Source organism: Anolis sagrei, chromosome X (genome assembly GCF_037176765.1).
Source record: "Anolis sagrei isolate rAnoSag1 chromosome X, rAnoSag1.mat, whole genome shotgun sequence".
NCBI classification, from domain to species: domain Eukaryota; kingdom Metazoa; phylum Chordata; class Lepidosauria; order Squamata; family Dactyloidae; genus Anolis; species Anolis sagrei.
Window position 1 is genome coordinate 104,371,760 of NC_090034.1, and position 23,765 is coordinate 104,395,524.

At 45.8% G+C, this 23,765-nt stretch overlaps 1 protein-coding gene across 2 annotated transcripts in view; it reads right to left on the reverse strand.

Moving 5' to 3' along the window:
• Positions 1-5,700: 5,700 nt before the first annotated feature.
• The window catches only part of LOC132780543 (pleckstrin homology domain-containing family G member 2-like), a 62,982-nt gene continuing 44,917 nt past the window's right edge, over positions 5,701-23,765 (reverse strand). For both annotated transcript variants that reach the window (XM_067461070.1, XM_067461069.1), the window contains exons 14-18: positions 21,846-21,884; positions 21,241-21,257; positions 15,553-15,822; positions 12,562-13,990; positions 5,701-11,662 (exon numbers count right to left, since the gene is read on the reverse strand). In XM_067461070.1, the coding sequence (XP_067317171.1) occupies positions 9,831-11,662; positions 12,562-13,990; positions 15,553-15,822; positions 21,241-21,257; positions 21,846-21,884 (3,587 nt within the window). In that variant the 3' untranslated portion in view covers positions 5,701-9,830. The remainder of the gene's footprint in view (positions 11,663-12,561; positions 13,991-15,552; positions 15,823-21,240; positions 21,258-21,845; positions 21,885-23,765) is intronic.

Here is a 23,765-nt window from a genome sequence, read left to right on the forward strand (position 1 = left end):
GCATTAATCCTACAGTGTAGATGCACACCCCACAATCCCATAGATTTAATCATGGCAGTCCAAGTGGGACCAAACTGCATTAATCCTACAGTGTAGATGCACACTCCACAATCCCATAGATTTAATCATGGCTGTCCAAGTGGGACCAAACTGCATTAATCCTACAGTGTAGATGCACACTCCACAATCCCATAGATTTAATCATGGCAGTCCAAGTGGGACCAAACTGCATTAATCCTACAGTGTAGATGCACACCCCACAATCCCATAGATTTAATCATGGCAGTCCAAGTGGGACCAAACTGTGTTAATCCTACAGTGTAGATGCACACTCCACAATCCCATAGATTTAATCATGGCAGTCCAAGTGGGACCAAACTGCATTAATCCTACAGTGTAGATGCACACTCCACAATCCCATAGATTTAATCATGGCAGTCCAAGTGGGACCAAACTGCATTAATCCTACAGTGTAGATGCACACTCCACAATCCCATAGATTTAATCATGGCTGTCCAAGTGGGACCAAACTGCATTAATCCTACAGTGTAGATGCACACCCCACAATCCCATAGATTTAATCATGGCAGTCCAAGTGGGACCAAACTGCATTAATCCTACAGTGTAGATGCACACTCCACAATCCCATAGATTTAATCATGGCTGTCCAAGTGGGACCAAACTGCATTAATCCTACAGTGTAGATGCACACTCCACAATCCCATAGATTTAATCATGGCAGTCCAAGTGGGACCAAACTGCATTAATCCTACAGTGTAGATGCACACCCCACAATCCCATAGATTTAATCATGGCAGTCCAAGTGGGACCAAACTGTGTTAATCCTACAGTGTAAATGTGTTGGGGTCACACCAAACTACAAATCCCACAATCCCATAGATGTAGTCATGGAGGTTCAACTGGGAGCAAACTGTGTTAATCCTACAGCGTAGATGCACATCCCACAATCCCATAGATTTAATCACGGCAGTCCAAGTGGGACCAAACTGCATTAATCCTACAGTGTAGATGCACACCTCAAAATCCCATATATTAAATCATGTCAGTCCAAGTGGGACCAAACTGTATTAATCCTACAGTGTAGACGCACACCCCGCAATCCCATAGATTTGGTCATGGCAGTCCAAGTGGAACCAAACTGTGCTTAATCCTACAGTGTAGATGTATTGGAGTCACACCAAACTACAAATCCCACAATCCCATAGATGTAGTCATGGAGGTTCAACTGGGACCAAACTGTGTTAATCCTACACTGTAGACACACACCTCAAAATCCCATAGATTTAGCGATGGCAGTCCAAGTGGGACCAAACTGTGTTAATCCTACAGTGTAGATGAACACCCCACAATCCCATAGATTGAATGATGGCAGTCCAAGTGGGACCAAACTGTGTTAATCCTACAGTGTAGATGCACATCCCACAATCCCATAGATTTAACCATGGCAGTCCAAGTGGGACCAAACTGAGTTAATCCTACAGTGTAGATGCACATCTCACAATGCCATAGATTTAGCCATGGCAGTTCAAGTGGGACCAAACTGTGTTAATCCTACAGTGTAGACGCACACCTCAAAATCCCATAGATTTAATCGTGTCAGTCCAAGTGGGACCAAACTGCGTTACTCCTACAGTGTAGACGCACACCCCAAATTCCCATAGATTTACTCCTGGCAGTCCAAGTGGGACCAAACTGAATTAATCCTACAGTGTAGATGCACACCCCACAATCCCATAGATGTAATCATAGCAGTCCAAGTGGGACCAAACTGAATTAATCCTACAGTGTAGATGCACACCCCACAATCCCATAGATGTAATCATAGCAGTCCAAGTGGGACCAAACTGAATTAATCCTACAGTGTAGATGCACACCCCACAATCCCATAGATTTAACCATGGCAGTCCAAGTGGGACCAAACTGTGTTAATCCTATAGTGTAGAAGCACATCCCACAATCCCATAGATTTAATCCTGGCAGTCCAAGTGGGACCAAACTGTGTTAATCCTACAGTGTAGATGCACATCCCACAATCTCATAGATTTAACCATGGCAGTCCAAGTAGGACCAAACTGTGTTAATCCTACAGTGTAGATGCACATCCTACAATCCCATAGATTTAACTATGGCAATCCAAATTGGATCAAATCTGTATTAATCCTACAGTGTAAATGCACACCCCACAATCCCATAGATTTGGTCGTGGCAGTCCAAGTGGGACCAAACTGTGTTAATCCTACAGTGTAGATGCACACTCCACAATCCCATAGATTTAATCATGGCAGTCCAAGTGGGACCAAACTGCATTAATCCTACAGTGTAGATGCACACTCCACAATCCCATAGATTTAATCATGGCAGTCCAAGTGGGACCAAACTGCATTAATCCTACAGTGTAGATGCACACTCCACAATCCCATAGATTTAATCATGGCAGTCCAAGTGGGACCAAACTGCATTAATCCTACAGTGTAGATGCACATCTCACAATGCCATAGATTTAGCCATGGCAGTTCAAGTGGGACCAAACTGTGTTAATCCTACAGTGTAGACGCACACCTCAAAATCCCATAGATTTAATCGTGTCAGTCCAAGTGGGACCAAACTGCGTTACTCCTACAGTGTAGACGCACACCCCAAATTCCCATAGATTTACTCCTGGCAGTCCAAGTGGGACCAAACTGCATTAATCCTACAGTGTAGATGCACACTCCACAATCCCATAGATTTAATCATGGCAGTCCAAGTGGGACCAAACTGCATTAATCCTACAGTGTAGATGCACACCCCACAATCCCATAGATTTAATCATGGCAGTCCAAGTGGGACCAAACTGCATTAATCCTACAGTGTAGATGCACACTCCACAATCCCATAGATTTAATCATGGCAGTCCAAGTGGGACCAAACTGCATTAATCCTACAGTGTAGATGCACACTCCACAATCCCATAGATTTAATCATGGCAGTCCAAGTGGGACCAAACTGCATTAATCCTACAGTGTAGATGCACACTCCACAATCCCATAGATTTAATCATGGCAGTCCAAGTGGGACCAAACTGCATTAATCCTACAGTGTAGATGCACACCCCACAATCCCATAGATTTAATCATGGCAGTCCAAGTGGGACCAAACTGCATTAATCCTACAGTGTAGATGCACACTCCACAATCCCATAGATTTAATCATGGCAGTCCAAGTGGGACCAAACTGAGTTAATCCTACAGTGTAGATGCACATCTCACAATGCCATAGATTTAGCCATGGCAGTTCAAGTGGGACCAAACTGTGTTAATCCTACAGTGTAGACGCACACCTCAAAATCCCATAGATTTAATCGTGTCAGTCCAAGTGGGACCAAACTGCGTTACTCCTACAGTGTAGACGCACACCCCAAATTCCCATAGATTTACTCCTGGCAGTCCAAGTGGGACCAAACTGAATTAATCCTACAGTGTAGATGCACACCCCACAATCCCATAGATGTAATCATAGCAGTCCAAGTGGGACCAAACTGAATTAATCCTACAGTGTAGATGCACACCCCACAATCCCATAGATTTAACCATGGCAGTCCAAGTGGGACCAAACTGTGTTAATCCTATAGTGTAGAAGCACATCCCACAATCCCATAGATTTAATCCTGGCAGTCCAAGTGGGACCAAACTGTGTTAATCCTACAGTGTAGATGCACATCCCACAATCTCATAGATTTAACCATGGCAGTCCAAGTAGGACCAAACTGTGTTAATCCTACAGTGTAGATGCACATCCTACAATCCCATAGATTTAACTATGGCAATCCAAATTGGATCAAATCTGTATTAATCCTACAGTGTAAATGCACACCCCACAATCCCATAGATTTGGTCGTGGCAGTCCAAGTGGGACCAAACTGTGTTAATCCTACAGTGTAGATGCACACTCCACAATCCCATAGATTTAATCATGGCAGTCCAAGTGGGACCAAACTGCATTAATCCTACAGTGTAGATGCACACCCCACAATCCCATAGATTTAATCATGGCAGTCCAAGTGGGACCAAACTGCATTAATCCTACAGTGTAGATGCACACTCCACAATCCCATAGATTTAATCATGGCAGTCCATGTGGGACCAAACTGTGTTAATCCTACAGTGTAGATGCACACTCCACAATCCCATAGATTTAATCATGGCAGTCCAAGTGGGACCAAACTGCGTTAATCCTACAGTGTAAATGTGTTGGGGTCACACCAAACTACAAATCCCACAATCCCATAGATGTAGTCATGGAGGTTCAACTGGGACCAAACTGTGTTAATCCTACAGTGTAGACGCACACCCCACAATCCCATAGATTTGGTCATGGCAGTCCAAGTGGAACCAAACTGTGTTAATCCTACAGTGTATATGTGTTGGGGTCACACCAGATGTAGTCATGGAGGTTCAACTGGGAGCAAACTGTGTTAATCCTACAGTGTAGATGCACACCCCACAATCCCATAGATTTGGTCATGGCAGTCCAAGTGGAACCAAACTGTGTTAATCCTACAGTGTATATGTGTTGGGGTCACACCAGATGTAGTCATGGAGGTTCAACTGGGACCAAACTGTGTTAATCCTACAGTGTAGACGCACACCCCACAATCCCATAGATTTGGTCATGGCAGTCCAAGTGGAACCAAACTGTGTTAATCCTACAGTGTATATGTGTTGGGGTCACACCAGATGTAGTCATGGAGGTTCAACTGGGACCAAACTGTGTTAATCCTACAGTGTAGATGCACACCCCACAATCCCATAGATTTAATCACGGCAGTCCAAGTGGGACCAAACTCCGTTAATCCTACAGTGTAGATGCACACCTCAAAATCCCATATATTACGGTAAATCATGTCAGTCCAAGTGGGACCAAACTATATTAATCCTACAGTGTAGACGCACACCCCACAATCCCATAGATTTGGTCATGGCAGTCCAAGTGGAACCAAACTGTGCTTAATCCTACAGTGTAGATGTGTTGGAGTCACACCAAACTACAAATCCCACAATCCCATAGATGTAGTCATGTAGGTTCAACTGGGACCAAACTGTGTTAATCCTACACTGTAGACATACACCTCAAAATCCCATAGATTTAGCCATGGCAGTCCAAGTGGGACCAAACTGTGTTAATCCTACAGAGTAAATGCACACCTCACAATCCCATAGATATAATCATAGCAGTCCAAGTGGGACCAAACTGTGTTAATCCTACAGATACACATCCCACAGATTTAGTTATGGCAGTCCATGTGGAATCAATCCATGTTAATCCTACAGTGTAGATGCACATCCCACAATCCCACAGATTTAATTATGCCTGTCCAAGTGGGACCAAACTGAGTTAATCCTACAGTGTAGATGCACACCCCACAATCCCATAGATTTGATCATAGCAGTCCAAGTGGGACCAAACTGCATTAATTTTACAGTGCAGATACACATCCCACAGATTTAGTCATAGCACTCCAAGTGGAATCAAACTGCATTTATCCTACAGTGTAGATGCACCCTTTTTCCATTTGAAAACCTACCTTTTTGAGGGCCAAAAGCGCATGCCTATCTGCATGCACATAGATGTGAACATCATATATTAAAAATAGATGTATATCCTACAAGGCAGTGAACGGAATCGATAGAAAAAAAAAGGTAAACATTATCCGTGTTTATTTACAAGTTTGGGAGGGGAATATTACAACAAACCACAGAAACGAGACCGTACCCTTTTGTTAAGAAGGCAAAGAATCTTTTGCATTAAATTAAAAAATAATAATGGTGTCACTATAAATAGGCATTTTTTCCCCCAAAATCCAAACAAACCCAACAACACTAAAACCGTTAAGCAATTGTGTTTACTTAGAAAAACACAACAGGAGAGAGAGAAAAAAAGGAACTTTTCCTCTCCCATAAGTTACAATTGATTAAAAATTGAGGATAAATCATAGAATGATAGAGTTGGAAAATATGTCGTGGGCCATCCAATCTAACTCCATTCTGCCAAGAAGTAGGAAAATCACATTCGAAGCACTCCCGACAGATGGCCATCCAGCCTCAAAATTGGAAAGTGGAAAAAAGTGAAGTTTGGCAGCTTTAAAAAGTAAACTAATCCAAAGCTCTGGAAACTGAGCTTGCAATGGTGACACTGGCCATTAGATACCGAAATGCACCTCCTGCTTGGGCTTGAAATCCAAATCAAATTGGTTTTACACAGAAACAAAGAGCAGTGTAGAGCATTGCCATAGGGTTTCTGCAAGAGGAAGGGTTTTCATTGGGTTGCTGCCCCATAGAACAGATCAAGTAGCCACGTCTAGAAAAGGAAATGCCACTCGTTACACTACATAACACAATTTTTGTTCCTTGGTTACAAATGTTATTTCCTAATTCAGTGTTTCTCAACCTTCCAAATGCCGTGTGCCCTAAATACAGAGGGATGGAGGGGGAAAAGGGAAGGAAGGAAAGACAAAAGGGAAGGAAGGGAGGAAAGAAGGAAGAACGAAAGGGTGGAAGGCAATGGAAAGAGGGAGAAAGAGGGAGGGAGGAAAGAGAGAAGGAAGGAAAGACAAAAGAAAAGGAAGGAAGGAAGGAAGGGAAGGAGGAAAGAAAGAGAGAAGGAAGGAAGGAGGGAAGGGAATGGAAAGACAACAGGGAAAGAAGGAAGGAAGGGAAGGAGGAAAGAAAGAAGAACAAAAGAATGGAAGGGAATGGAATGAGGGAGAAAGAGGGAGGGGAGGGAGGAAAGAGAGAAGGAAGGAAGGGAAGGAGGAAAGAAAGAAAGAGAGGAGAGAAGAATGAAAGAGTGGAAGGGAATGGAAAGAGGGAGAAAGAGGGAGGGAAGGGAGGGAAGGAAGGAAGGAAGGAAGGGAGGGAAGGAGGAAAGAAAGAAAGAAGGAAGGAAGAACAAAAGAGTGGAAGAGAATGGAAAGAGGGAGAAAGAGGGAGGGGAGGGAGGAAAGAGAGAAGGAAGGAAGGGAAGGAGGAAAGAAAGAAAGAGAGGAGAGAAGAATGAAAGAGTGGAAGGGAATGGAAAGAGGGAGAAAGAGGGAGGGAAGGGAGGGAGGGAAGGAAGGAAGGAAGGAAGGAAGGAAGGAAGGGAGGGAGGGAAGGAGGAAAGAAAGAAAGAAAGAAGGAAGGAAGAACAAAAGAGTGGAAGAGAATGGAAAGAGGGAGAAAGAGGGAGGGGAGGGAGGGAGGAAAAAGAGAAGGAAGGAAGGAAGGAAGGAAGGAAGGAAGGAAGGAAGGAAGGAAGGGAAGGGAAGGGAAGGGAAGGGAAGGGAAGGGAAGGGAAGGGAAGGGAAGGGAAGGGAAGGGAAGGGAAGGGAAGGGAAGGGAAAGGAAAGGAAGGAAGGAAGGAAGGAAGGAAGGAAGGAAGGAAGGGAAAGGAAGGAGGAAAGAAAGAGAGGAGAGAAGAATGAAAGAGTAGAAGGGAATGGGAAGAGGGAAAAAGTGAGGGAAGGGAGGGAGGGAAGGAAGGAAGGAAGAGAGAATGAAGGAAAGACAAAAAGGAAGGAAGGAAGGAAAAAGATGGAGGGAAGGAAGGACAGAAGGGTGGAAGAGAAGGAAGGAAGGGAAGGAGGAAAGAAAGAAGGAAGGAAGGATAGAATGATGAGAGAGAGGAAGGCCTGAGAAAAGAGCCCAAGGGGCCACATCCGGCTCCTGAGCCTGAGTTTGCTCATACCTAATCTATACTGTTGAACTGATGCAGTTTGGCAACACTTTTCCTGCCACGGCTTGACGCTATGGATTCCTGAGAGTTTTAGTTTGACAAGACCTTGAGCCTTCTATGCCGGAGAGGGTTGGGGCTTCACTAGAATTCCAGAGCATTGAGCCATTGGAGTTAAAGTGCTGTAAAACTGCATTCATTCTACAGTGTAGATGTAGTCAGTGTGGACGACTTCTCAGATCGGTTTTGGTCCTTTAGACTTCAACTCCCAGAACGCTGAATCATTGGACCCAATGGGACTCCTGGGGACTATAAAACAATTGGCAAAGTGGAGAACTACAAGTGCGAAGCACTCTCTGATTATGTAACAGTGGAAACCAAAAACGGACCACAGTGCCTTTAAATCTTGGAGCAGAACTCTTTTGTGTGTTGCTGATTTTAGTAAAAAACAGCCCAAACGCAGTGTTGTGTTTGCCTTGGTTCCTATCCCTCCTGGGATCAAGTTTGGCACTCCTGCTGGCACCAATTAACGGCAATCGACTCAAGAGCAAAGGATGCTGTGATATAGGGTTGGCAAGGTGGGGAGATCGAGGACAGCGGACCTTTCCTTACGGGAGAGCGAACACAGGAGAATGAGCCTTGCAATTTGCAACAAAACCAAAACTGGAGTGTTGTGTGGTTTCTGTGCTACATGGCTGTGTTCTCGCAGCATTTTCTCCTGACGTTTCACTTGCATCTGTGGCTGTCATCTTTAGAAGAAGAAGATGTACAAGCCACTCTAAACACCTTCGAAGAAGCATACGAGAAGCTCGGACTATCATTGAACATTGAAAAAACCAAGGTGCTGTTCCAGCAGACACCAGCCATCCCCTCACCAATGCCAGCAATACAGCTTAATGGTGTAACATTAGAAAATGTGGACCATTTTCGCTACCTTGGCAGCCACCTCTCCACCAAAGTCAACATCGACACCGAAATACAACACCGCCTGAGCTCTGAGAGTGCAGCATTTTTCCAAATGAAGCAGAGAGTGATTGAGGACCGGGACATCCGTAGGGAGACCAAGGTGCTTGTTTATAAAGCTATTGTCCTCCCAACCCTGCTCTATGCCTGTGAGACGTGGACTGTCTCCAGATGTCACATGCAACTCCTGGAACGATTCCATCAGCACTGCCTCTGGAAAATCCTGCAAATCTCTTGGGAAGACAGGCGGACAACGTCAGCGTGCTGGAAGAAGCAAAGACCACCAGCATTGAAGCGATGGTCCTCCGCCATCAACTCCGCTGGACCGGCCATGTTGTCCGGATGCCCGACCACCGTCTCCCAAAGCAGTTGCTCTACTCCGAACTCAAGAACGGAAAAAGGAATGTTGGAGGACAGGAAAAGAGATCGAAAGATGGGCTCAAAGCCAACCTTAAAAGCTCCGGCATAGACACTGAGAACTGGGAAGCCCTGGCCCTTGAGCGCTCCAGCTGGAGGTCAGCTGTGACCAGCAGTGCTGCAGAATTTGAAGAGACACGAATGGAGGGCGAAAGGGAGAAGCGTGCCAAGAGGAAGGCGCGTCAAGCCAACCCTGACCGAGACCGCCTTCCACCTGGAAACCAATGCTCTCACTGTGGGAGAAGATGCAGAGCAAGAATAGGGCTCCACAGCCACCTACGGACCCACAAGAACACTGGAAGACAATCCTCCTCGGAAAACGAGGGATCGCCTAAGTAAGTAAGTACTTTAGAAGATGCCAGCCACAGATGCAGGTAAAATGTCAGGAGAAAATGCTGCTAGAACACAGCCATACCGTCCAGAAACAACACGGTAGTGATTCCATACCGTCCAGAAACAACACGGTAGTGATTCCAGCCATGAAAGCCTTTGACAAAACCAATATCAATTGCAAGTCTTAAGCCAGTAATTCCCAAAACTCGAATTCTCCAAGTGTTTTGGATTCCAGCTTCCAAAAATCTTGGCTGGTTTGGGCAATGATTAAAATCCTGGAACCTGGAAGACCAGAGTTTGGTAAACACTGCCTAAAACCCACATCTGTTGCAAATCTTTTTAATTTTTCTCTCCAAATGCAAGATCTGGAAAGTGGAAATCCCCGAAAGCCTTGACGGGTTTCCGCATCACGTTTTTGGGGTGCTTCCGTTGACCTTCCTGAGACTCAGCTGCTCCGGCGTGGCTTGGAGGGGGTGGGTCAAGCTGACCTGGGCGTTGCTGAAGGAGGCGATGCGCCCGCTGCCCCCGATCTGGATGTTGACCGTCGTGGAATAGCTGACCCTTTGCTGACTCTTTTCGGGGGGCCTCGCTCCATCCGCGTTGGTGGGAGAGTCCGGCTTGGGGCAAGCGTACCCTTCCTCCGCCGGAGGGTTCGCCCTCCGTTCCCTGTTCACGTACTTGAGGCACAAGCCGGGCACGTTGGGCCACTTGATGCCACTGAGGTCCTGAGGCTGACCGCCGAGGGTCGGACCGGAGTCTCCGTTCGTGGACTCTGTTGTCCCACGGTCTGGTAAACTGTTTCCTCGAGGCCTCGACCGAGGAAAGGGAGACACTACCGTACCTCTGATGGCTGAGTTTGGTGCCAAAGCCACAGGAGAAGCCATATGGACCGGCGCATGCCCAGGAGGATGAGCACACAGTGGCGTAAAGGTGCAGCCTTGGAGTCTGACCGGAGGAGGAGAGCAAACTCTGGGCTTCACAGGTAAAGGGGACTGAACCCGAGAGTTTGGCTCCGAAGCGGACGAGAACGGAGAGCGCCGATCGACGGCAGCGGAGGAGAAAGCCCTATGGCGCGTTGGAGAGAGAGGTCCAGATCTGAAGCAAGGAGAAGAGGATCCAGCTTGGGTGTTCAACGGCTCCGGCTTCGCAAGCCCACCGTGAGCCCTGGGTGCCAACTTGGGGAGCAGCGCCAACGGGTTCGCTAACGGTCTCGAAGGAGTGAGAGGTTGGAAAGGCACCTGGAGTTCCTCCGGTTGAGGAGCGCCGTTCTTCTTGGCCAAGCTCTGGCTGATGCAGGAGGCGGCGATGTACCGTGAAATGGCAGCGGCGCTGGACGAGAGGCACCGCCGGACCGGCGAGGTGGGAAAGAGCTTCGGCATCGGTGCTACGGGAACGGAAGCGGTGGGAACCGATTCTGCTGGTGGGTTGGAAGAAAGAGCAGGACGGGAGTCCCGTAACGGCGACCCCGGACATAAGGGTGATGTTGTGCCGGGAACGTTCCTTAGCGAGGCCTCAGATTGAGGCTTTGAATGATCCAGATCTAGAGTCTCTGAGCCATGAAGGAGTGTTTTGGACCGGTCGTTGCTCCAGTTTGGTCCCTTGGCGTCCACATTATCGCTTTGAGTCATATCTAGACAAGGGGGAGTGTTGGTTCTGTTTGCCTGGAAGGCATCACTTGGAAGAGATGGAGGATGCTCCTCTTTCTGTACCAATGGCGCTTCGGTAGTTTTGGAATTGAGAAACCTGGGTTTGGGTTTGTCTGGCAGGGAACAAATTATGGAAGCGTTTGTGTCCTGCGATTCTAAGGAAAAGCCAGAGAATTCAGTTTCTTTAGATGGCTCCAATTGGTTCCTGCAAATTGACTGTGCAACCTCTCCAACTTCCCTTAGTGGTTTGGCATTCATGTGGCATTTGGTGATGCACTCGGAGGGCAAAGGAGACTCCCTTGCTTTGCTTCCTGTCGTTGGCATCGGAGGATTCGAATTGCATTCAGTGTTTTCCGATAAGTCTTTGTCTCGGGGGGCATTGGGCTGAGCCTCCAAAGGTCCGGATGCAAGGCACAGCAAGGACTGGCGGAGGGGAGCCAGAAGGTCCAGCGAGAGCAACGGAGGCGGCCTTTCGCTGCGCAGCTCCAAAGCCGTGCCCCGAGTGACGGCAACAAGAGGCGTGTTTTCCTGGACCCCGACCACATGCTGGAGGGGCTCGTGGATGAGGACGTGGCCGTAGATCCGTGGCTCACCTGTGGTAAAGGGAGCAAAGAGGAAAAGAAAGAAACAGCATCAACACCTCATTTCTCCAATCGAGACTTGCAATATTTTATCAAGACAGAGATTAATCAACAATCAAGTTGGTTAGTCAAGAAAGCGCAGGTTCGCAGCTTGGGAGTAATCCTGGACTCATCGCTGAGCCCGGAACCCCGCGTTTCGGTGGTGGCCAGGGAAGCTTTTGCACAGTTAAAGCTTGTGTGTCAGGAGAAATAACAACAACAACAACAACAACAACATGCTATTTGTATTTTGCCCTATCTCCTCAAAGGAACTCAGGGCGGATTCCAACATACGAGGGTTGAATAAAAAGTAATGCCTCCACCCTTGTAATTCCTCAACAGATGGCAGTACTGGTATGTGGCATGCCTAGCTCCAACATACAAGAGTCCTTTGTCCCACCCTGGTCATTCCACAGATATATAAACCCTTTTTCCTAGTTCCAACAGACCTCACTACCTCTGAGGATGCTTGCCATAGATGCAGGCGAAATTTCAGGAGAGAATGTCTCTAGACCATGGCCATATAGCCCGGAAAAACCTACAACAACCCAATGCACTAAAAGTCGAGCTGGAAAAGAATGGGATTCTACTCTAGCTGATACAACTCTGTGTCTTCTTACAACAGACGAGCTAAACTGCAGCTGTCCCCAACTCCATTATTAAGCAAGTGGTAGCATGTTAGTCCCGACTTTACTGCTATTTCTTTTTCCGATACCAGATTTTCTGTTGAAGAAGTAATTCCCAGAAACTCAGTGTACAGTCAACCCTCTATTTCAACCAAACTTGGCTCAAAAACTTTCTAGTTGTGCATTGGGTGTCCAGCCATCAAAAACACCCCCCAAAGGCATACATAATGTTAGGACTTCACTCACATTGGGGGATGCTGGGCACTGGCTTCCCTTCCGGTGTCCCAACCGAGGTCCTGATGGGGCCCTTCCGGTATGGGGCCCGGGGCCTCATCCCCGGCCTCTCCACTACCCTCTTTGGCACTTTCAGTCGGCTGATCTTCTCGCTATACATCTTCGCCAGTGCCTGGACTTTGCTAAGGATCCGTTCCGAGTTTTCCAACAGGCACGGGTCTCCTCCGTTGTTTTCATAAATGTCCAAAGTGGGGAGATACGTGGGGGACTCCTCCGTGGACATCCCCACTGTTTGTTTCCCCATCGCCGCCTCGGCACCTTCTGGATCTCTGTTTGGAACCGGAGGGGGGTCCTCGAGGTCCGAATCCTCCACGATGCACAGCGGCTCGATGTATAGTGTCTTTTCCGGGGACGTATAGGACCGCCGGTTGCCCCCTTCCATGGTTTCGCGCTCCTTCTCTTGCCAAGCTCTCCGGATCTCCGCGCAGGACTTGAACTCAGGCTCGGCAAGGTCCTCCTCCAACCCGCTCCCTTGATCCATTTGGGCAACACTTGATTCCACATCAAGATGTGAATTCTGCTCGTTCTCAGAATGAAATGAATGGGACCTGCCTTGAGAGGGATGTTCGGTGCCGCCGCTTGCTGACTGGCCACCTTCGGAAGAGCTCCGCCCCCTTGTTGACGCTTCTGGCCTCAAGGATACCTGGCTCCGCCCCTCTTTGGAATCTTCGTGGCTGGGAGACCTTTCTGTGTTACTTGATTGGCTTCTGGAGGAAAGTGGGCGGACCTTTCTGGGCCTGGCCCCGCCCACTTCCCCGTCCGGAGACTCGCTCTGCCGGAGGAAGCTGTTGAACCGGAGGATGGACTCTCGCACCACCCCAGGTGGCACCGGAGGAGGAGCGTAGTCCTTCTTCACCACTGTCGCCACCGCCATCTCCACCCCTTCGTAGTAGTTCTTGATCTTCTCGATCAAGAGCCAGTCCTCCTTGGTCAAGGTGGAGTCCCGCTTGGGACCGTCTTCTGTCTTCTTGACAGTCAAGACATCCCCTCTGGGGACACTCCATGCCTTTTGGAGGCCGACGTTTGGCCGACGGGATTGCTCACCATCTTCAGGGCAGAGGATCTCCCTGGTTTGGGCATTGTCTTGGTGGGAACCCTCATTGAGGGTCTCCTCCAGCTTTCCACTGGCTTCTTCGGAGGCCAAATCTTCCAGAACATGGAGGGGAGAAGGTCCGTCGGATCCTTCGCGTGGCTGCTGTTCCTCTTCTTCTGAGGAGTCACTAGTAAAAGAGTGGCGAAGCACCGGGGCCAGATGGTCTTGGATGGTCTCCCTTGATGCATGGATGGCATCTATGGAAGGATCCTCCTGGAATTCGCCTTCTTCTTCTTCTTCTCCTTTTTCTTCTCCTCCTCCCAATACAACCTTCGGTAGGGGCTGGTCCTGAAGAAGGAGACAAAATGTACACAATGAAGCTGGGCCAAAACTAATAAAATGAATTTCAGCACGGAGATATGTACTGTATAATGTATGGCGTATAATGTGAGAGATGAACATGGTCATACAATGTTACACTGGCCAGCTCGTTCTCAAGATAGATATGAATGGAGGCAAATACAGAAGGTGTCGTGATCCGCACAAATGCTGAGGAATGGATTGTCTAAGCGATGAGGTCAGTGATATATTCAGTGCCCAAATATCTCTAGTTTCTTTACTTCCAATCAGAAGCTAGAAATGAGGAGATTTAAAAATGCAATAGTTCGATTCTGCAGAAGAACTAAGGGGTGATTACTAGGGGTGTGCAAATCTTCGTTAGTCATATCTAATTCGTAAGTTTTGTATGTACAAACAGATATTAAAATAAGACATCCCCTGAAAATAAGACCTAGCAAATCTTTGGGAGCAAAAATTAATGTCAGACACTGTTTTGTATAGACCCCTAGCCATCAAGATGGATTGCCATCTGTCAGGAGGGCTTTGTTTGTGTCTCTATCTATCTATCTTTATTTTGTAGGAGCAATCAGTAGGGTAACAGCCCCACAAAGGTTTTGTATAGACCCCTAGCCATCAAGATGGATGGCCATCTGTCAGGAGGGCTTTGATTGTGTCTTCCTAAGTGACAGAAGGGACTGGATGGTCTATAGGAGTCTCTCCCTTCCTATGCTTCCATAATTGCAGGACTATATCTATTAGGCTTGGGCAATCCATGGTTCTAAATGGTTCTAAAGTACTTACAAAACTAAAGTTCTGGTGGTGAAAATTTCAGAACTCTAACAAAACTTTCAAAATGTCATAATAAATGGCAGTTCCTAATTGGTTCTGTCATTAAAATCACCAATAATGAAATAATAATTAAATTTTGAAAGTTTTGTTAGAGTTCTGAAATTTTCACCACCAGAACTTTAGTTTTGCAAGTACTTTAGAACCATTTAGAACCATGGATTGCCCAAGCCTAATATCTATGTATTTATTTTGTAGGAGCAATCCGTAGCGTAACAGCCCCACAAAGGTTTTGTATAGACCCCATGCCATCAAGATGCATGGCCATTTGTCAGGAGGGCTTTGATTGTGTCATCCTAAGTGACCGAAGGGACTGGGTGGTCTTTAGGAGTCTCTCCCTTTCTATGCTTCCATAATTGCAGGACAATATATATCTATATATCTATGTATCTATATCTATATTTTGTAGGAGCAATCAGTAGGGTAACAGCCCCACAAAGGTTTTGTATAGACCCCTAGGGCCATCTGTCAGGAGGGCTTTGATTGTGTATCTATCTATCTATCTATCTATCTATCTATCTATCTATCTATCTATCTATCTATCTTTATTTTGTAGGAGCAATCAGTAGGGTAACAGCCCCACAAAGGTTTTGTATAGACCCCTAGCCATCAAGATGGATGGCCATCTGTCAGGAGGGCTTTGATTGTGTCTTCCTAAGTGACAGAAGGGACTGGGTGGTCTTTAGCGGTCTCTCCCAAAACGTTACTCCTCGCTCATCTCTTACCTGGGCACCCAGGTGGCTCGCTTCCACCTTCCCTTCCTCCACAAAGACCCCGTCTTTCCCGGCATCCTGATCCAAACCCCGCTGGCTCAGCAATTCCAGGATCTCTTCCGTGATGGAGAAATTGCTTGGGATGGACTCTTCGGGAAGAGAGAACTCCGCTTCTCCTTTGTCCGGATCGGACTTTTCGGCTCCTGAAACCGAGGCAGAAGGAGCTCCGGAGTGGTTTAGTTGCTCCGCAGGCGGAAAGAGCTCCCCGTCGCTATCGGCAGCCTGCGGAGAAGGAACGAAACAGAATTGAACAGAACTTTCCAAACTTTTCATGTGGATGAGACTTGCATCCTTTCGCGACACGGTCATTCAGTCTTCTTAGCCAACTGGAGGCTAAACCGAACCCTTGTAAGAGTTTCATACAATCTAGATCAGGCATGGGCCAACTTCAGCCCTCCAGGTGTTTTGGACTTCAATTCCCACAATTTGTTAGGAATTGTGGGAATTGAAGTCCAAAACACCTGGAGGGCTGAAGTTACCCCATGCCTGATCTAGATGTGTTATTAATATAATATAATATATCAAATATGTATTATATATAATGTATAATAGATGTAATATGTAAAGTTCATATGACACTATGTAATACAATTTCTGATGCAGGTGAAGCAACCCTTAACTGAATGAATATGAATATCCCGTATAGACTACTGCAACGCACTCTACGTGGGGTTGCCCTTGAAGACTGTTCGGAAACTCCAACTGGTCCAACGAGCGGCAGCTAGACTGCTTACTGGAGCGACATACAGGGAACACACCACCCCCCTGTTATGTCAGCTCCACTGGCTGCCGATTCAGTTCCGAGCACAATTCAAGGTGCTGGTTTTGACCTACAAAACCCTTTACGGTTCCGGTCCAGCGTATCTGTCCGAACGTATCTCCCTCTACGTCCCATCTCGGAATCTGAGATCATCTGGGGAGGCCCTGCTCACGACCCCACTGCTATCACAAGTGAGGCTGGTGGGGACGAGGAGCAGGGCCTTCTCAGTGGTGGCCCCCCATCTGTGGAACTCACTCCCGGGGGAAATCAGGGCTTCAACTTCCCTCCTTGCCTTCAGGAGGAAGGTGAAGACCTGGCTCTGGGACCAGGCCTTTGGGCACCCTGACAATTAGACATGGAACCAGAATGATAGGACCAACAATGTGTGGAAAGTAGAACCTAACTATGAGTCGGTTAAACACTGACCAGCAATGAGATTTGTATTGTTTTTATTGTTTTAATTGTTTTTACGGGTTTATGGCTATTCCTGCCGATAATATTGATTGTTTACATTAACTGTTATCAGTGTTATAATTATTGTTGTTATTGATGTTATGTTTTTGATATTATGTTTTTGTAATACAGGCATCGAATTGTGCCTTGTGTGTGTAAGCTGCCCTGAGTCCCCCCGGGTGAGAAGGGCGGGGTATAAGCAACCATAATATATATATATATATATATATATATATATATATATATATATATAAAAGCAACCGTAATATATATATTCGTTCGTTCGTTCATATATCCATCTATATATATAAATTTGTTAGGGGCATCCAACGAGGAAACAAAACTCAAAAATCCCCCAACGAAACTTAACCAAAATTCCCATGCCCATAACACAACCCACAAGGTACAAACATATCTACTCAAAATGAAAAACAACACAACAACACACTCACAAAACGGCAAAAGAATAAAACTCAAAAAAAAAAACCCAACGAAACTTAACCAAAATTCCCATGCTCATAACACAACCCACAAGGTACAAACATATCTACTCAAAATGAAAAACAACACAACAACACACTCACAAAACGGCAAAAGAATAAAACTCAAAAAAAAAAAACCCAACGAAACTTAACCAAAATTCCCATGCTCATAACACAACCCACAAGGTACAAACATATCTACTCAAAATGAAAAACAACACAACAACACACTCACAAAACGGCAAAACAACAAAACTCAAAAATCCCCCAACGAAACTTAACCAAAATTCCCATGCCCATAACACAACCCACAAGGTACAAACATATCTACTCAAAATGAAAAACAACACAACAACACACTCACAAAACGGCAAAACAACAAAACTCAAAAATCCCCCAACGAAACTTAACCAAAATTCCCATGCCCATAACACAACCCACAAGGTACAAACATATTACTCAAAATGAAAAACAACACAACAACACACTCAAAACGGCAAAAAAACAAAACTCAAAAATCCCCCAACGAAACTTAACCAAAATTCCCATGCCCATAACACAACCCACAAGGTACAAACGCATCTACTCAAAATGAAATACAACACAACAACACACTCACAAAACGGCAAAACAACTGAGCATGCGCATTGCCATCCAGCCACAAGTTCCCTGGCGCGCGCACATGCCCTTCCGGCCAACGTTCCCTCTGCGGAAACCATGCCCACTCCAAGCCCCGCCGCGCCGCTTCCCGCACACACACACACCCCTGCCGCACATACACACACAACCCCACACCCCATCACTCCCCCCGCCGCCGCACACACACACGCAACCCCACTCCCCCCGCCGCCACACACACACACACAACCCCACACTCCATCACTTCCCCCACTGCCGCACGCACACACGCAACCCCACTCCCCCCGCCGCCGCACACACACACGCAACCCCACGCTCCATCACTCCCCCCGCCGCTGCATACACACATGCAACCCCACTCCCCCCGCCGCCGCACACACACACACACAACCCCACGCTCCATCACTCCCCCCGCCGCCGCACGCACACATGCAATTTTACACCGCCCTGTTGCTCTCAGGTACCAACTCAGTTATAACCTACTAGCTGTTGGTAGGTTATTCCCACTCCCCCCGCCACCGCACACACACACACAACCCCACACTCCATCACTCCCCCCCGCCACCGCACACACACACACAACCCCACGCTCCATCACTCCCCGCCGCTGCTGCACACACACACACAACCCCACGCTCCATCACTCCCCCACCCCAATCTTACCTCCTTTTACTTCACGCCACCTCCAAAACCCACCCCACCCCTTCCCGCCCTGTCAAAATCTAGGAAAGACAGGAAGGAAGGAAAGAAGGAAGAAAGAGAAAGGGAGGTAAAGAAAAAGGGGGAAGGAAGGAAAGTTAGAGAAAGAAGGAAGAAGAAAAGGAAAGAAAAGGAAAGATGGAAGGAAAGAAAAGAGAGACAGCAGAAAAGAAAGAAAAAAGGGGAAGGAAAGAAAGAGATAGAGAAAGAAGAGGAGAAGGAAAGATGGGAGGGAAGGAAGGAAGGAAGGAGGGAAAGAAGGAGAGAAAGAGGGAAGATTGGCCACAGCAACACGTGGCGGGTAAAGGTTGTTATTTCTATTATTATTATTATTATTATTATTATTATTATTATTATTATGCTATTGTTCCTATGAGACCCTTTTAGGGGGAATGGGAGAGGTGTCAGGTCCCAGAGGCAATGCATTGCATTATTGTTATTGTTATGATGGTGGTGAAATAAAAGGAAATAAAAAGTGAAAGAAGGAAGCAAACAGGGGGGGAAGAAAGGCAAAGGAAGAAAGGGGGAGGGAATGAAGGAAAGAGAGAAGGATGAAACCAAGTAGTGAAAGAAAGAAAGAGGTAGAGAAGGAAGAAAGGAGAGAAAGGGGGAGGAAAAGGGGGAAGGAAGAGGTAGGTACCTCTCTTTCATAATAGTCCAGATATCTACCTCAACTTTGATAAGTTTTACTATCGGCCACAGCAACGCGTGGCAGGGCACAGCTAGTTATTATAATATATATGTATACATTTGACAGACTTTGCTAATAATATAATGATACCTATATTGTTAAAATGTTTATGTATGTGTGTGTGTATCTGTGACAAGACTTTGCTAATAATATATATATATATATATATATATATATATATATATATGCACGCACACGCACACATACACATACACACACACACACGCACGCACATTTATTTGTTCCAGGTGAAGTAACCCTTATCTGAGAGAGATATACACACACATATATATACATACATACATACATATATGACAGATTTTGCAAATAATATAATGATAAATTATATTGCTAAATGTGTGTGTATATGTATATATGTATGTATATCCATTATTATAATATATATGTATACATTTGACAGACTTTGCTAATAATATGATACCTATATTGTTAAAATGTTTATTTGTGTATGTGTGTGACAAAACTTTGCTAATAATATACTGATACTTGTATTGCTATATATATATATATACACACACACACACACAATTTATTTATTCCAGGTGAAGTAACCCTTATCTGAGAGAGATATACACACACATATATACACACATGCCTATATGACAGATTTTGTAAATAATAAAATGATAAATTATATTGCTAAATGTGTGTGTATACGTATATATGTATATGTATATATATATATACACACACACACACACACATTATTATAATATATATGTATACATTTGACACTTTGCTAATAATATAGTACCTATATTATTAAAATATGTGTGTGTGTGTATCTGTAACAAGACTTTACTAATAATATAGTGTTACTTACATTGCTAAAATTTATATATATATATATATATATAGTAACCATTATCTGAGATACACACACACACTCATATATATGCACACACATATATATGACAGATTTTGCAAATAATATAACGATAAATTATATTGCTAAATTTATGTGTGTATGTGTGTGTGTGTGTGGTGTGTGTGTGTGTGTGTGTGTGTGTGTGTGTGTGTGTGTATATATATATATATATATATATATATATATATATAATGTGTGTGTGGAGCCCCCGGTGGCGCAGTGGGTTAAAGCACTGAGCTGCTGAGCTTGCTGATCAAAAGGTCGCAGGTTCGATTCCGGGGAGCAGCGTGAGCTTCCGCTGTCAGCCCTAGCTTCTGCCAACCTAGCAGTTCAAAAACATGCAAATGTGAGTAGATCAATAGGTACCCGCTCCGGCGGGAAGGTAACGGCGCTCCATGCAGTCATGCCGGCCACATGACCTTGGAGGTGTCTACGGACAACGCTGGCTTCTTCGGCTTAGAAATGGAGATGAGCACCAACTCCCAGAGTCAGACATGACTGGACTTAATGTCAGGGGACTACCTTTACCTTTTTTAATGTGTGTGTGTCTCTGTGTGTGTATGTGTAAAGGTAGGTAAAGGTTTCCCCTGACATTAAGTCCAGTCGTGTGCAACTCTGGGAATTGGTGCTCATCTCCATTTCTAAGCTGAAGAGCTGGTGTTGTCCATAGACACCTCCAAGGTCATGTGGCCATAGGCATGACTGCATGGAGCGCCGTTACCTTCCCGTTGGAGCTGTACCGATTGAGCTACTCACATTTGCATGTTTTCGAACTGCTAGTTTGGCAGAAGCTGGAGTTGACAGCGGGAGCTCACCGCTCCCTGGATTCGAACCTTGTGACCTTTTGGTCAGTAAGTTCAGCAGCTCAGCGGTTTAACCCAGTGCGCTATCTATCTATCTATCTATCTATATTGTATAGATATATTTCAGATAAGGGTTGCTTCAGCTGTTCCTGCAAGTAGGCAAAGCAAGAATAAAAGCCACTATGGCTAGTAAAAGCCATATTATTCACATTTCACACACTTACCTTTAATTTGTCCTCATCTGAGAATGGCCCCAGGAAAGAACATAGAAAAAGAAGAGAAGGAAGAAAAGGGGAAAAAAAACTGTTAGGGGCTTCATTGTCTTTAAAATGCTAGATACATATGATAAATAGACAGCAGTAGCCTATTCAATCTCTTTGAACCATGAATTGTTATGATGGCTCAAGATTGAACAGAATTGATCACAGAATCAACATCCAGTGGGGAATAACACGATGCAACACGATTTTCGTTCTGTGAGCTATAAATATAATTTCTTAATGGGTTCTACCAGGAAAATCACATTTAAAGCACCCCCGACAGATGGCCATCCAACAGGTGGCCATGCAGCCAATTCAACATACTTTGTGGCTGCCACAAAAACCGAGCACAGCCTCCAAGATGCCGAAGATGGGAAAGCATAAATATACCTCTATCTATCTACAATTGTCTTTCTTCTCGGTGTATAATGGCATTTAATGTTTGTCGTATATGTGTTTTGTGATCCGCTCTGATTCCCCTTCGGGGTGTGAAGGGCAGCATATAAATACTGTAAAATAATAATAATAATAATAATAATAATAATATACAGAAGAAAGAGAGGACTTACCTGCCTGATGGAACAAAACTTGGGAATCCTTAGCTGGCTCTATGAACAGAAGGAGAAATACAAGTTTATTTAGGCCTAGGCTGGAATGAACAGATGGCGAGACATGCAAAACAAGACTTATATGCAAAATAATTGAATTAAGAGCGGAATCGATCCAGTGGGATATTTATTTATTTATTTATCGTGTCAGTATCAACCAGACAATTGTATTACATTTTTAACAAAACAAAACAAACAGACAAAACAGAGTTTGCAAGCTTGGTAGTTGATTAGATGTCCTTTGGCCAGTCTCTGGCCACTTGGAGTGCTTCTGGTGTTGCCGCAAGAAGGTCCTCCATTGTGCATGTGGCAGGGCTCAGGTTGCATTGCAGCAGGTGGTCAGTGGTTTGCTCTTCTCCACACTCACATGTCGAGGATTCCACTTTGTGGCCCCATTTCTTGAGGTTGGCTCTGCATCTCGTGGTGCCAGAGCGCAGTCAGTTCAGCGCCTTCCAAGTCGCCCAGTCTTCTGTGTGTCCAGGGGGGAGTCTCTCATTTGGTATCAGCCATTGGTTGAGGTTCTGGGTTTGAGCCTGCCACTTTTGGGCTCTCGCTTGCTGGGGTGTTCCAGCGAGTGTCTCTGTAGATCTTAGGAAACTATTTCTTGATTTAAGTCGTTGACGTGCTGGCTGATACCCAAACAAGGGATGAGCTGGAGATGTCACTGCCTTGGTCCTTTCACTATTGGCTGCTACTTCCTGGCGATGTCAGGTGGTGCTAGACAATGTAGTTTCTCCAGTGGTGTAGGGCGCAGACACCCCGTGATAATGCGGCATGTCTCATTAAGAGCCACATCCACTGTTTTAGTGTGGTGAGATGTGTTCCACACTGGGCATGCGTACTCAGCAGCAGAGTAACACAGCGCTAGGGCAGATGTCTTCACTGTATCTGGTTGTGATCCCCAGGTTGTGCCCGTCAGCTTTCGTATGATATTGCTTCTAGCACCCACTGTTTGCTTGATGTTCAGGCAGTGCTTCTTGTAGGTCAGAGCACGGTCCAGAGTGACTCCCAGGTATTTGGTTGCGCTGCAATGCTCCAGTTCGATTCCTTCCCAGGTAATAATCCTCAGAGCTCGGGATGCTTGTCTGTTCTTAAGGTGAAAGGCGCATGTCTGTGTTTTAGATGGATTAGGGATCAGCTGGTTTTCCCTGTAGTAGGCGGTAAGAGCACCTAGAGCTTCGGAGAGCTTCTGTTCAACCACCGCTTGAGCGGTGATGGCACGATCATCAGCATAGATGAAACTCTCTGTCCCTTCTGGCAGTGGCTGGTCATTTGTGTAAATTTTGAACATTGATGGAGCAAGCATCCCACCCAGTGGGATAACAACATGAGATAATAACTGTTTGAATAAATCGAATGTCAAAGCCATTCTGGTGTATTGGCTATTATTATTATTATTACCATTATAATTAAGGACTGGGCTGTGGTGAAGTTGGCTAGGAGTCAGCTGCATTAAATCACCACTGACCTAAAAGTCATGAGTTGGAAGCCAGCCCAGGTCGGAGTAAGCTCCCGACCATTTGTCTAGCTTGCTGTTGACCTTTGCAGCCCAAAAGACAGTTGCATCTGTCAAGTAGGAAATTTAGGTACTGAGTTCGAAGCCAGCCCGGGTCGGAGTAAGCTCCCGACCATTTGTCTAGCTTGCTGTTGACCTTTGCAGCCAGAAAAACAGTTGCATCTGTCAAGTAGGAAATTTAGCTACCGCTTATGCGGGGAGGATAATTTAAGTAATTTACGATGCCATAAAACTCTCCAGCAGCGTGCAAAATAATGTAGGTAAAGGTAAAGGTATTCTCCTGACATTAAGTCCAATCGTGTCCAACTCTGGGGTGTGGTGCTCATCTCCACTTCTAAGCCGAGGAGCCGGCGTTGTCCGTAGAC